Consider the following 14377-nt stretch of genomic DNA (forward strand, 5'->3'; position numbering starts at 1 on the left):
TCCATTTGAATTTGAGTTCTCAAGCCCTAACGCAAAGCCAAAATGTTTGGCCTGCAGGCTGCTTTTGGAATATTTTTTAAGGAAAACTCCATTGGACATGCTTAAATATCAGAATAAAACTGAGTGCAGGTAAATTAGCTTCCTGCCCAACAACCTCAGACCTTGAAATGCATAAAGAAGGTTGTGTTAGTGGTTGAAAAGAAAACATACAACACTGGCAAAGCTATTAAACACCTTTAAAAGAAGCAGGGACATTCTCTGAGATTATTCTCATGCACCAGTTAGGGTCTTGCAGGGAATCCCTGTACAGCTGGGAATGTCTGAAGTGGCAGGCAGGTAATGTAATGAGAAAAGATTTTCCCTCTTTGATCAGCTGCATAACTGTTTTTTACTGCTCTTTTGTTTCAGAGGGAGAAAGTGCTCGTGTCTATGAAGAAATATTTGCAGCCAGGAAATTCTGGAAATGAAAAGACCTACAATAAGAAAGGGCAAAAATTAGCAAGTGTACAAAATGTTGGACTTCCTGTAGAGATCGTTATCTTCAAGATAAAAAGCTTTTGTGTTCTTGGATTAACATATCGTAGGTGGAACGTCAAAAACATTGCATAATGGTAAGTTTCACTTCCATTACAATTTGAAGTCATTTTAATTCAAATATAATTGCTTTGCTTTTCTTTAAGCTCAGCAAGCAAGTACTCTGTTCTGGAACAATGGGAACAAAACACCCACATAGTTTAGATTTCTTATTACAGTTGACTATAAGCTTATAGGGCTCTTGAGAACCAGTGTGGTGGATAATAGTGCTGAAAAAGCATCACTGCAGATACATCCTTGGTGAATACATTGGCCAAGAAGAATTCTTTGTGCATGCAAAATATTAAACTTGCCCGTATAGAAAATTTCTCTACAGATTGGTAAAAATCCCCTTTAGCAAAACCTATTCAAGCATGATAAATGGCATTTTTCAACTCTTTTGTCTGTTAGTCATCTGAACCATCATAATTCTTGAAGGGTACAAATAACCAATTGCAACTTTTCAGGGAACATTCCAAGTATCAGTAAAGGAACCTTACTGATTTTTTTTAATTAGAGAACCAGAATACTGTAAAAGCCTGATTTCCACAAAGTGCCTATTTGATGCACTCTGAGCAGTAGCATTGTGAGATGAGAGGTAATTCGACCAATCACCATTCAGTTCCTCCAACTTGTTTGTATATCTCAGGTCCTTCCCAAGTAAAACTGCTGATGCTTTGCTGGGGTTGGGAGTAGGGGCAGCATGGTTCTTCAGCACTGGGATAATGAGGGGTCATTTGATCAGGAGCTGTATCATATGAGTAGGGAGTGAGGCTAGAGATTTATTCTTTGGTTCCCACTGCCATGTGCCTGACTCAGACAAAATCATTTATGTTTGCCCATTAAAAACTGTTTTAGTTCATCTATGGCTGAAGAGAGATAACTAAAGCAAGCAGCTGTGTGAAGTGGGAACAAGATGCAAGGGGCAGGGAGGAAGAACAGAGAAGGTTCCTTGAGTGTGTGTGTGTGCATAAGACTGGGGTTGCAAGACTGGACTGGTGTGAAAACAGATGGAGCTAGCCATGTTAGTCTGAAGTCAGGAAGAAGGCAGGGTAGATTTGTACAATTTAAATTAACTACATTGGAGATGCATAAGCTTTTGTAAGCAGTTTTCTTTATCAGATGCTATGAAGGGACTACAGGAAGGAGAGACTCTAAACAGAAAGCAGTGATTAGAATATAAAGGATAGGAAAGGGGGAGGAAAAAAGAGGAGACAGCGCTGAGAGAGGCAAGGGGTGGATGGGTAGGAGAGAGAAAAACAAAAGCATTTAACCCACTGAGGGACATAGGGGTTGTAAAAGCTAATCCAGGAAATGGGAAAATGGTGTGAAGATCAAAGATAGAAAGAGGAGCCAGAGGAGATCAAGGCAGCAAGCAAAGACTATAATGAATCTTCTTTGCTTGTTTTGGGGTACAACAGGGCAAGGGAGCAAATCCCCTCAGGCCTGTAAAGTACACAGAGATCTTCAGATTGGTGGTGTTTTTGGAGGGCAGAGCTTTTGGGACTGGATTGTATTCCTGCCCCTCCCATCACCCATTAGCGTGGCCTATAAAGGAATGGACACATATTTGCTGAAATGCATATATTACTCCGCTTAGTTATCACTAATTTACTACCTGGCCCTAGGGTTCTTGAGGAGAGATTGTGTCTGTACAACCACATAGCCCATTACATCACTCTGAAGACAATAATATATAATAAACATTAAATCAGCAATGATACCAAACTGGGGTTGCACAAGAGGTGTATCTTGTTTCCCACTCTTTATACTCAAAGAACACATGAGAATATGTCTGAAGGTCATGGAAATACCTAAAAAGATGGAAGGCCTGGCAGAGAGATAAAGGAGGCCATCTATAATGTAAATTAAGCAAATCATTACTGCCTCCCCAGTTAGATAACACCACCCCTTTCCAGTTCTGAGGCCTCCTTATCTTACATCTGCTGTTCTACAAATCTCTTGCTGTACAAATGTTTGGAAATGGAATAACTTGATGAGGTCACTGCCCTGTATGTTTGACATAAGTCAAACACCACTGACTTCAGTGGAAATTTACTGTCAGTAAGGATCAGGCCTAAATGCTGTAATTATATATTACTGTTACCTAACAGTTTCCCAAGCCAGGGTATCATCTTATTTACCATCAGAATAGTTTACCAAAATAATTCAGCAGGGTCACCTTTCAGATAACAAGTCTGTGAGATTGAATTTGACTGCATCATGTTTGGATAACTGCTTAGGAGGGAAAATGTGCTTCTCTGGCCACATACTTTATATTTGATGTGCCCTTCAAAAGTATTAGCCCAATGCTGTTCTCAGTGGTGTGGATTCATTAGACTAGATGCCACACTTGACATCACAAAAGTGGGTAGCTAGGAATCCCCAGCTCCAGGGAACCTACAGGTGAGTCAGTATCGGGGATGGGAAAGAGCATGACTGAGCACACAGTAATGTTTCTTGATGTAACAGCCCCTGAGGTCATGTTAACATGTGCTGTGGTCTAAAGCAGTACCTGGAAGCCACTCTAGAAATTATGGAACTGGGGAAGAATGATGGACTTCATGTTCCCCTCAGAGCTGGGCTGAGCATAGCTCAGCTGATCCCAAATAACTGGTCTATTAACTATGGGGAGTTACTCCTGGTTTGTACTGGTTTAACTGAATCTAGCACCTTCCATCCAAATGTACCATATTCAAAATTCAGATAATTGGAAAAAAGATTAATAACATTTTAGCAGAAACAAATGTCCTCTAATTCTTGATAATGTTTGACCAACTCTATTAAATTAGTCCAAGGAGAGATATATATGTTGTGGTAGTCAGTGCACTTACCACTTTAGAGGAAAGATACTCTACAATTTTACAGGTTTCTGAGGTAGGAAGCCAACATAAATAACTAAAACCCTTGATTTCATATGAAAAATAAAGTAAGATTTCCCCAGGTGCCATTATGGTGGTCTGGAATAAGAATAGTAATGAGCAGTGGTTCTGAATCAGCTGTGAAACCAAATATCCCCAAGTTTGGAATTGGTGTCCTGGTTTGTCTCATTAGACATAGACCTGAACACCAAATTCCACTCTGGACTTGAGTTTCAGAGGAAGCATGGATCAGATCCAGTATTCCAGTATGGCACTACCTTCATATTTGTGAAGGTTATGGTAAAGGTTCACTTTTGGTGCTATAATAATTGTGTGTTTACCCACAGTTATTCTCAAGATCTTTTACAGTTCCCATTGCAAATGGAAGTCCCTTTCTCAGAGACCTGTAACCCCTTCATAAATAATCACAGAAAACAGTACCTGGCATAAGTCATGTCAGTTATACAATTAAACATATTCTTCTTCTCGTGATGTAGTTTTACTGAGGAATAAATCATCACAAAAGGGCAATTTAGTGCAGACAGGAATTTTATTGGGGGATGCAGATCCCCTGGGCTTGTCTGGAAAATGAGAAACATATTCAGAGATGATGTGTCTTACAGGGTGTAAGATTTGCAGGGGCTACACAGAGGCCTGTCTAGACTGAGATTTAACTTTCTCATTTAAATCAAGTAACACAGCGCTACTTTGGCTGTGATTGCATAAAGCTCCTGTGTTTGATTAGGGAGGTTTTATGAAGCCCTGTTGTATTGCAGAAATTTTGCTCTCAGAAAGCAGATTTGTCAAATATACGCAAAGCAAACAGGAGCTGAAATGCAGCTAATGACGCCTAAGCTTAACAGGGCTTGAGCTGCTCTCAGTTTCTCCCTTCCATAAACCAGGAGCTTTCTCTTTGCAGCTGCGGCAAGGGAAGGCTGATGTATGCTTTCTGCAGTTTTCATTTGCTTCCAGTCCTCCTTTGCAATTCATTCTAGCGGCACTTGCTACCCCATCTTGGGCTAATGAAATAAAATGAAAGAGCTGCTTACATTGAGGTTAAACAGGCTTGAGTGCATGGGAGAAGGAAGCAGAATCAGAATGAATATTTTATTCCTGAGCCCCCTAACTAGTGGTCACATATACTCTCTTTCCTTGGCACTCAGGCATACAAGCAAGGAGGGAGTTTAGTATGGAGGGGAATGTGAGACTCCCCAGAGAGGGAGGCAACAAGGAACAGTAGGGCTCCATTTTGCTGTAGTGGCTGGTGTACTGGGGAGAATGCAAGCCGCACACTAGTAAGTGTAGTGGGGGTCTCTCAACCCTATGTTTCTATTATATCTATTTCAAGCATAAAGCCTCTGAAAGCATCTGTCAGTGTACAGTAGTCCCCTTCTCCCTTCTATTCCTAAAATGGTTACTGATTTAACACTACGGTTTTGTCCATAATGATTTTTTTACAGCCAGGCAGAAGGTACTGCAAAGGTAGCATCCTGGAGGCTCACTTGTTCACAGAGGTATATATATATGTTTACAGCACTAGATTAAATTGACAAACACCTAAAAAAATACTCTCTATATTCTTTCGAATCAGATTTACTTTCTACCTTGGCTGTTCCCACAAAACCTTATGATTTGTCATGCTTGAGGAGACAATACAGTGTATTCTTGTACAACCCTTTCACTTCTGCAGATTAAGATCCATAAAAAACCCGTGCTTGTGATGTTTGTATTTGTAAAGAAAGACAGAGGAATTGGGGGTATCTGGGTAATAACACCACGTGTTATCCCAACTATAACCCAAGCACAGCTCTAACTGTTAAGGGCTCTGGTTAGTGCAGCCTACCAGGGATTTCCTGTACTGAGAACTGTGATACTTCGAACGTGACAATGGGTGAAATTCTGGGTGTTGTGGGCCAGGTTCTGCCTTCTCTCAGATTTCATTTGTTCCTGTTAAAATCAGTGGGTTGAATGGAATCTGGGGAAGGCAGAATTTTTACCCTAAAACATATGTTTTGCTATATTACAGGGAGGGTTGGCATTATGCCTATGTCTAATTAAAATAGTATTATGTGACTATAACATGATTACCCTCTAAGCTAGTCAGCAGCCTTAAGTGCCAAAACAACCGACAAGCTAAAACTGGCTGAAACAGGTTTATGGGACTTGTGGCCACCAACTGAATTGTATTTGAATGAACTACTGAACTGACAGTCTACTGGTGACGTGCTAAGTAAAACTTTCTGTGCTGTTTGGCACCCTCCCTTCTTCTCTAGTGTTGCTAACTCTCCTGATTTCTGTCACAAGTTTTCATGATTATTTGATGCTCACCTCTGTAAAACTCAGGTTTGATTTAAAGAAAAATAAGCCCTCATGGATCTCATGGCATCTTGGGGTATGAATCCTACTTTTGAGCACTTGGGGTTGGCATTGCTACTATCCTTGTCTGCAGATATTTTCTTCTTAGTCTGTCTGGTCTTTGCCACTCGACTTATTTGCTGCCTCCAACCCTCTTGTAACTACTGTCATTGTAACATCATCAACTGTGGGTTTGAAGTAGTATTTTTTGGAAATTTCTCAAATTCAAAAGATCAGTAATATCTTACAGGCACACAAATCCAAACCTTTTGAATATATTTGCATAAATTATCACCGTTTTTGAACCACTACTAGTCTGGAACCAGGGCAACAACAAAAGAAGCTCAGCTAGCCCATGGCAGCCAACAAAGGGGGTTCAGAGGCACTGTTTTTCCTTCAAATGTAAGACGTGTTTGAGTGTGCACTGCTGAGCCATTGGAAAATGGCTCTTACATTTGAAGGAAAAAAGGGATGAAAAACACTTGATTTATGGTTCACCTTTAAAGTAAGCTATTTAGGTGACGAATCCTGCATAGTGTTTAGGGCTGCCAAAATGGCTAATCTCACCTATTGAAATCAGTGAGTTTCTTTCCATTGACCTGAATGAGTTTTGAGTCAGGCACCTCCAAGAACTGTCTAACACAGTGGCTGGCAATCAGAGGCCCACACCTCAGGGCCTATGGCAGTGTACAGGGCTTTGCTTGTGCCATGGCCGGGCAGTTCAGAGAAGTGACAGCAGCAATGATGGTGGCATCGGTGGCCATGTCCTAGAGCCATCTGGTTTAGTGTCCTGGATCCAGCTGGTTTAGGACCTGAGCTGAGTCATTCTGGCTCACTGCCAGAAAATGTTGCAGCCCCCTGGTCCAACCAAAACACAGGGAAGGAGAGAGCAACATTAATAAAAGTACTAAAAACTGAAGAAAGAATTTGGGGGAGAATGAAGAAGAGAGAGAGAGGGAAAGGGAGAAAATAGTTCCACTTTTTTTAAAGCCATGGTAACATTTCTAGATACTGGTTTTCTTAGTGTAGAGTGAAAGCATTTGCCTCAGATTTAAAAAGTGGCCTCTTTGGAGCAACAACACTCCCAGCCTGGATTCCTGGGATTACATCTCACTTTCTCGATAATCCTTTCATTCACAGAGCTAACAGTTTTCAGCTATAGCCTCAACCTCCAGTTGACATAGGTTATTTATGTTCCTCCCATTTGAAATGCAGGGAGGTGAAGGCCCAAAGCAGCAAACTCCCTGAAATGCACCTAATTACAGGAAATGTTGTGTGCAGAGCTCTAGGTCATTAAAAAATACCATGGAAAAATGTGAGTCAATGTCCAGTGAAGCAGCAAAAGAAAAACAAAGTACTTCATAAAGGGACAGGAAGTAAAATAGCACCTGTGTTAGGTTTTATTTTTGTTGGGGGGAGGGGGTGGGTTTTTTTGTATAACGGTATCTCAGGCTGATCCCAGAGAAGAAGGAATGGACAGAGAATGTTCTTTTTTTTCCAGAGAGGAACGTGGATATATGTATGTTGCATTTTTCTCATACCTGCTAAGCAGGTACGTTGTTAATACATGCTGGCCTAAATTTTTTGGCCAAGCTGCAGCTGCTTTACCGCCCACCTAGGAGAATCCTTCAGTGAAGTCTGATTATAGTAGCAGCTCCTGCATCAACCCTTCCAGTTGCCAGTATCAAGGTTATAGGTGGGGGAAAAACTATGGCTGGCATTTGCTTCTCTCCTAACAATCCTCAGCTGGTGGAATGGCCGTGGTGGGCTTTTGGCAACCTATATAAATCAGAACCACCTTGAAGTTGCTCTGCTTTATGCTTCTATCCAGGCTAACACATGGATAGCCCCAGAATCTCAGCGGGATAAAGTAGATTTACAAAGGCTTAAAGCTAATCAGGCCACCTCCCCTTGATGTGGCCAAAAGGCCATTTGGCCTCAGATACACGACCTCAGACACCTCCCCTATTATCTGTTCAGTGTTGTAACTCACCATATCAAGTTTGTCCTGATAACCTTGAGAAAGGCAGGCAAATGAAAGAGTAATTTAACTATGGTTGAAATTTGGAAATCAATATATCTTTGATGCAGACAGCAAAGCAAACATGTCCATGAGACACTAGGATAACTGCAGTCTGCACACAGACACCATGTCAGTCAGTTTAAAAACAGCCACTGAGCAAGCATTGACTTTACCTGATTTTTACTACTTAGGGTAATTATATTCTATCTATCTAAATTTTCCCTCTACATTATTAGTTAACTGTTAACTTGTCCAACTGATAACAGTCTTCATTTATTGTCTTACGCCACTGTGTTTTGTTGTGGTACCCATTTTGATGGCTGTTACAGGTCATGCCAGAAAGGCCTACACTTCAAAGATGATCAAAGTAATTGCTATTTTTGTGTAATTCATAGCACTGATAGCATTCTTTGCAGTTGCTTTATAGCCTACCTACAAAAATTCCATTCTAGATAAGGAGACTACTGAAGTGTAAGATCAACATCATTATTTTTCTGGGACAGCTGTGGGAAAAAGTAGGAAAAAACTAATAGAAAAATTTGTGTTCAACCAAATATTTTTTCAGTTTCAGAAATATTCAGCCATTTAAAAAATAATTCTCATTCTCTATTATACTGTTTACTTTCTGCCATTACTAGTAGATCTCATGGTAAAGATGGCAGTATAACTTTTCCTTTACAGTATTTCTATTCTAGCCCAAAACAGTACACACAGATTTTCACAATCTAAAAATCCTGATAGGCCTGATCCTATTAGAGATGCAAAACAAAGCAGGTCCAGATACATGTAGATAAGAAATGTAGCTCTACAGCTCCTTCATGTGTGACCAGGCCTCTAAAATTTAAGGACTAAGAGCTATAGGACTCACAAAACAAACAAAACGCTAGATGGGAAAATAACTATACTTCTGAAATGGAAGGCTCTATCTTCTCTTTAGGCTACACATTTTTAAGGTGCCTATCACTACCATGCCCTATTTCAGTTTCATGTAGGAATGAAGATGCTCTGAACATATCCAAAATTACTATAAACTTGCTGGGTGTTTATACACGTGGCCTGGGAGTGTGTGTGTGTGTGGCGGGGGGGGGCGGGGAGGAGAGGGCAGGGCTTTAATTAGAGCAGCTTTGAGAGTCGCTCTGATTAAAGCGCCCAGGGGATTAGCATCCACAAGCTGTGAAATGGTGGTGGGGGTGCTTTAACTAAAGCTCATTGACTGAACTTTAGTTAAAGTGCTCCCCACCACCATTTTTTAGCACAGGGACGCCGCTACACGTGACGCTGGAGACTGCTGGAGCACGGGTAATTACCATACTCCAGTAGACTCAGTTCACTGATTAATCAAGTCTGCTTCAACACGCTGTAATTACAGCGCATCGAAGTAGCTTTGCTGCATGTGTATAGGCACCCATTGTTTCCCCCTTTCTTCTTGCTTTTTTAGGCAAGTTATCATTGGCGAAACATAAGGGGTGCACATGGGTGCCTATGCACCCCCCTCAGCTTGGCAGTGCACACCCTGCAAAAAAGCACCACTGATGTTGCTGGCGGCTCCTGCAGGCAGTCGCCACTCAACACCCTCCCCCACCACTGATGGCGTCTGCAGGCGGCCCCCAATTGCCATTGTCTGCCGCTGACACTGCTGGCAGTGTCTGCCGGGGATCACCAACCACCAGTCAGTGCTCGCCCTCCACCCCCCAACACTGTTGTGGCCACCTGCAGGAGCTCCCTGCTTGCCACCGCCTGTGGGAGCTCACCATGCCCCCTCAGCCTCCGGTGGCACGCAGCATTCATGCAAGTTATATTTCTTTCTCCTTTTCTTTCTCCTCCCATGAGGTTTCCTTATTGTGGACTTGATAAATTGCCTGCTTCATTCATGTTGGATTTCATTTAAGAGTGCAACCAGTCTTGTGGGCATAGTATATAGCTTCCAATATAGAAAGCAAACTATTTTGTTTTAACTTATAGATAGAACCAAGTCAAAACTATAGTTTGGACAACTCTAACCTGTGAAAAAGTTGAGAGCTGAGTTAATGTAGGAATGGCCCTGCTACCATGGGCCATGCTAAGACTCAGATCTCAACAGCTCCAAACTTTGGACAAATTTTGATCTAAATCCAAATGTAAACATGGTAATCCCAGACCCAGCTGTGATTTTAACTCTTAAATATAGAAGCACTGGCTGTAGTACAGTGCCTGTGATATGATTAGCAGTAACACCTTTGTTTTTAAGGACTTGATCCAAATCTATTTACCATTAATGGAAAAAAATCCCATTGGTTTCAGTGGGCTTTGGATCACACCTCCATTTAATCAGCACACCTCTATTTCCTGGTTGCCAGATTGAGCATCTCAAATGGAGGCTGACTCCCTTCATTGTTGTGAAGTTTGGCCTGATTATTCTGGGCCTCAGCACTCCTTTGGAACATAGTGATGGCTAACGGCTAGAGGGCTCCTCAATCACTTCTCTTGCACCTGTGCAAATTACAGCAAGAAACAAAACACCCAAGAAGGAAACCCTGGTGGCTTTGCATGTCCTGTTAATTGAACACCTGGGTTACTGCCATTGTTTATTCAGTGAGCTAATAAAAGATGTCTGTGGCTATTTTCAGGCTTAGTCATTTGCTGAACAGAAATGGACTGTGCACTGAGAATAGCTATTGAGTTTTATTAACCATTAGTTTGTTTCCTAGTATTTAGTAATGAAAGAGGGAGGATATGGTTTAGCAGAGCTGCCAGCACTGCTACAGTTTCTATAAGGTAGAGTCCTACTGTGTGTTTACAAGCTGTTATCATAATTAGCTTTTCCTACAATAAGTCAGCCCAGTCCATTCTCAGTCAGAGACAGCTGGTATTGCTTACTATATCTCAACAGAAACCTTATCAATATTACATGGGCAACAACAATTTTTTTTCGCTACCAAGGATCAGTTAAAAAAAGAAGACATCATCAAGCACAGTGGTTGGGGTTTACAGCAATAACCCTGACAGTGCTCTCTACATTTCAAACCATATGTATCAAGCATTGGAGGTGGCACCTTAGTAAAAATCCCAAATCCAAGCATTCCTAAACTTTGTAGGTGCCTTCAGCAGATAAACCTGGATTTGAATGTCCCATTAGACTCCTCTCTCTATGCTAGGCTAGGCTAGATGTAAATATCCTTGTATCCTTGGAGTAATCCAAATCCAAATGTTGTTCAAACCCATCTCGCTACATAAATACTAAAATGCAAAACACCATTCATGAATTTCATCTGTTGCACATTAAAACCAAACCACATTAATTCAGTCAAGGACTGGAGGGTCTATCAAGCAGTTGTCCTCAGAAATCTTTGATGGCTCCCTGACCTTTACACAAAACAGCTACAAATTACAAATTTTGAAATCCAATTCTTTTGCTAACATCTTTTCCTCTCCCCTTTGCTATGCTGATGCCATCATTTTTTTCTGACATGAGTGTCCACGTTCGAATCTTCAAGGTGCTCAACATCCTTGCTCCACATTGGCTTCAGATGGGATTGGGAGTACTTAGCACCTAACAGTATTCGACTTTCCGGTAAGCAGGCAGACCAATCTTTTCAAAAGCAGCCACTCATTTTTTTTCGCTCTCTTGATTTTTTTGTCCCCAAACAGAGATGAAAATGCAGTCAATATAGGATTTTTTGGGTGTATGTTTCTTTAGTTTCCTTCATCAGCTAGAGCAGCCTCTCCAGGCCTGCCAAATGATTACTGAATTCTAGCACAGGAATTGCCAGACTAGATTTCACAGGTGGCCAATCTCACCAGCATGTGGTCTCTGCGGTGGTCAGTTGCAGCCATTTCCATAAAGTGCAAATAACTCCATGGTTGATAGATACAGAATAACTTGCCCACCGGGAAAGTTTCTTCCTTACTTACTTTAGGGACTGTTTAGTTTATGCCTCACACTTGAAAATTTATAGCCCTTTTGTTGGCACCTAACCTACTCCACAATAAAACCGTCAGATATTTGCTGGCACCTAGATTACCTCACTGAAAGGTGACTTAGATCCTATAAGACTAATGGATCACAGAGAATTTAGGAGGTTGTGTAAGAAGATCTTTCAGTCACTCTGATTCTCACTGTTTATTCCCCATTCTCTCATACTGTACGTTGATTAAAGCATAGAGATGACAAAAATCCATGAGGCCACATTGTCCATCACTTCCCCAAAACAGGAAGTTTCCTGCAGCTTGTTCGCAGAGGTTGTCCAATCTAGTTGTAAACAGCTTCCCTAGTGTAATATAACATAGTATAGGAATATCTAATGCCTGATGCAGAATGTAATGGCGCTGAATATTCAGCCCAATATTTCACTGTCCTTTTTTGCTGTCGTATCAGCTAGCACATTAACATCTAATTAGCTTCATAGGTGTTAGGGGCTGGAAGAGACCTTACAGATCATAGGGTCCAGCCCCCCCGCACTTGGGCAGGAAAGACCGCTGGGATCAGATGACAACAGCAAGATGGGCATCAAGATGCTTTTTGAAGATCACCAGGGTGGATGACTGTACCACTTCTGGGGGGAGCCTGTTCCAAACCCTTGGCACTCAACTTCTAAAGAAGTTTTTCCTTATGTCTAGTCTGAAGCAATCCTCAATCAGCTTGTGCCCATTATTGCTTGTCCTCCCCTGGGGGGCCACTCCCCTTGTATGCACATCCTTGATTAACTGAAAAGCTGCCATCAATTCACCTCTGAGTCTTCTCTTCTCCAGGCTGAACAGTCCCAAGTTTTTCGGCCTCTCCTTGTATGACCTGGTCTCTAGGCCTCTGATCATGCAAGTGGCCCTGCTTTGGACTCTCGAGTTTTTTCACATCTTTCCTGAAGTGTGGCACCCAAAACTGGATGCAGTACTCCAGCTGCGTTTCACCAAGGCCAATTAGAGATGGAGGATGACATCCTTAGCCTTGCTTGAGATGCCTCAATAGATTAGCTCTGCAGGTGCTTCCTCAGCTTGACAAAGGGTTTTTCAACCCAAAAGCTTGCTAAGATATATTTCTGTAACTAACTATTCAGTTGGTCTGCTAAAACATACCAGATTAAATTGAGCCAAAGGAGTGGACCTTGTCTGCCAGTGCCATGTCCTTAGACCAACACCCCTAGGCACTTCACCAGAAGGACACAGGACCCTGGGCACACCTAAGCCTCAGGGGTAGGGCTGGCAGGGAGACTTCTCTGCCAGCTGCTGGAGAAGCTTCTGCAGGAAAGGAAAGAAAGGCTCTAGTCTCTGACAGTTTGGCTGCCTGAGATGCTGCTGGTGCTACTGTGCTGCTTACTAAGTTATTACCTGTTGTCATTTAAAGTGGTGGACCAAGCTGAGGCTGTAGGGGAGGAAACCCTCATTGGGGCACACTACCATGTCATGTAGAGGCCCCAGCGCCAATGAGGGCATACCTTAACACTTACACAGTGTCACCCATGTCGTAAGTTTTGCTTGTCAGCAGCCTAAGGTACAGTTTTCCAGAAAGTCCTGCACCTATCTCCTTGAAAGCTGGCAGGCTTCATGGCCTCAGCAGGGGCCACCATGCCTGAAGTTTTCACCCTGCTGTGCCTTAACACACACAACACGAGTTTTGCTTGTCAGCATCTTGAGGTGCAGTTTCCCAGAAACCTCTACACCTATCTCCTTGAAACTTGGCAGCCTTTGTGGCTTCAGTGGGGGTTACTATCTGTGCAAGTTTCATCCAAATCCAGCAAGGAATGACAAAGTTATAGGCAGTTTTGTGCTTCCCCATTATAGCCTATGGGCAAAATGTCGAAACAGCGTCAAAACATTGAAACAGTTTCGACAAAATGAAATGGAATAGCCGTTTCAAAATAAAATGAAACTCTAAATGAAACACTGTCCCATCGAAATGGAATTCGAAAAGGAACAGTGCTGTTTCACACAGCCGTAGTATCCACTTCAGACCCTCCTCCGGATATTGTACTGCACACTCTTTCTCCAGCTGGCAGGGGTATCCCTGGTAGCACAGTTCCATCTGAGAAATTGCTATAGAGACAAAGACAGGTGAACAGCAAGGCCAGATACAGACATTCAAAAAGCCCAAGGTTCAAGTAATCTGTTACATACTTTACTCTAACGTTAGATTGATAGCGAACAGAACATGTTTGCTCTTTGGGTGGGGGGGAGGGGAGCACACAGGCTGTCTGTCTGTGTTGAGGCCAGCAGGTTGGGTGTGCTCCCTGAAGCTGTGCCAGCCTGCAGAGCCATGGGGTCCCTGGGTGGGTGTGTTGGACCCCTGTGCCTCTGTGAGCTGGCACAGCCCCAGGGAGCAGGACTAGAGTCAGGCAGCCCCCTGCCTCCCACCAGCAGCATCAGCCACTGTGCTGACTCAACTCTGTGAGAGTCCAGGGGCAGGGCTGGCTAGGCACTTAGTGGGAGCAGCTGAGCTGGAGCCAAGTTCCAGCATGCCTCCCTGTGAGGGGGTTAGTGGGAAGCCGCAAAGCAGGGAGGGATGCTGAAGAACAGTGACCTAACTTGAGTTGCGAGGGGACCTGGTATAGAAGTTTGATAGACCAGCCTAACCTAAATCACTTAAGTCTGATAC

At 42.6% G+C, this 14377-nt stretch overlaps 1 protein-coding gene across 1 annotated transcript in view; it reads left to right on the forward strand.

The window, feature by feature from the left end:
- Positions 1-408: 408 nt before the first annotated feature.
- NEDD9 (neural precursor cell expressed, developmentally down-regulated 9) overlaps positions 409-14377 on the forward strand; it is a 108070-nt gene continuing 94101 nt past the window's right edge. Inside the window, exon 1 of the mRNA XM_019494868.2 lies at positions 409-611. Coding sequence (XP_019350413.2) covers positions 609-611 — 3 coding nt within the window. The 5' untranslated portion in view covers positions 409-608. The remainder of the gene's footprint in view (positions 612-14377) is intronic.

Source organism: Alligator mississippiensis, chromosome 3 (assembly GCF_030867095.1).
Source record: "Alligator mississippiensis isolate rAllMis1 chromosome 3, rAllMis1, whole genome shotgun sequence".
NCBI classification, from domain to species: domain Eukaryota; kingdom Metazoa; phylum Chordata; order Crocodylia; family Alligatoridae; genus Alligator; species Alligator mississippiensis.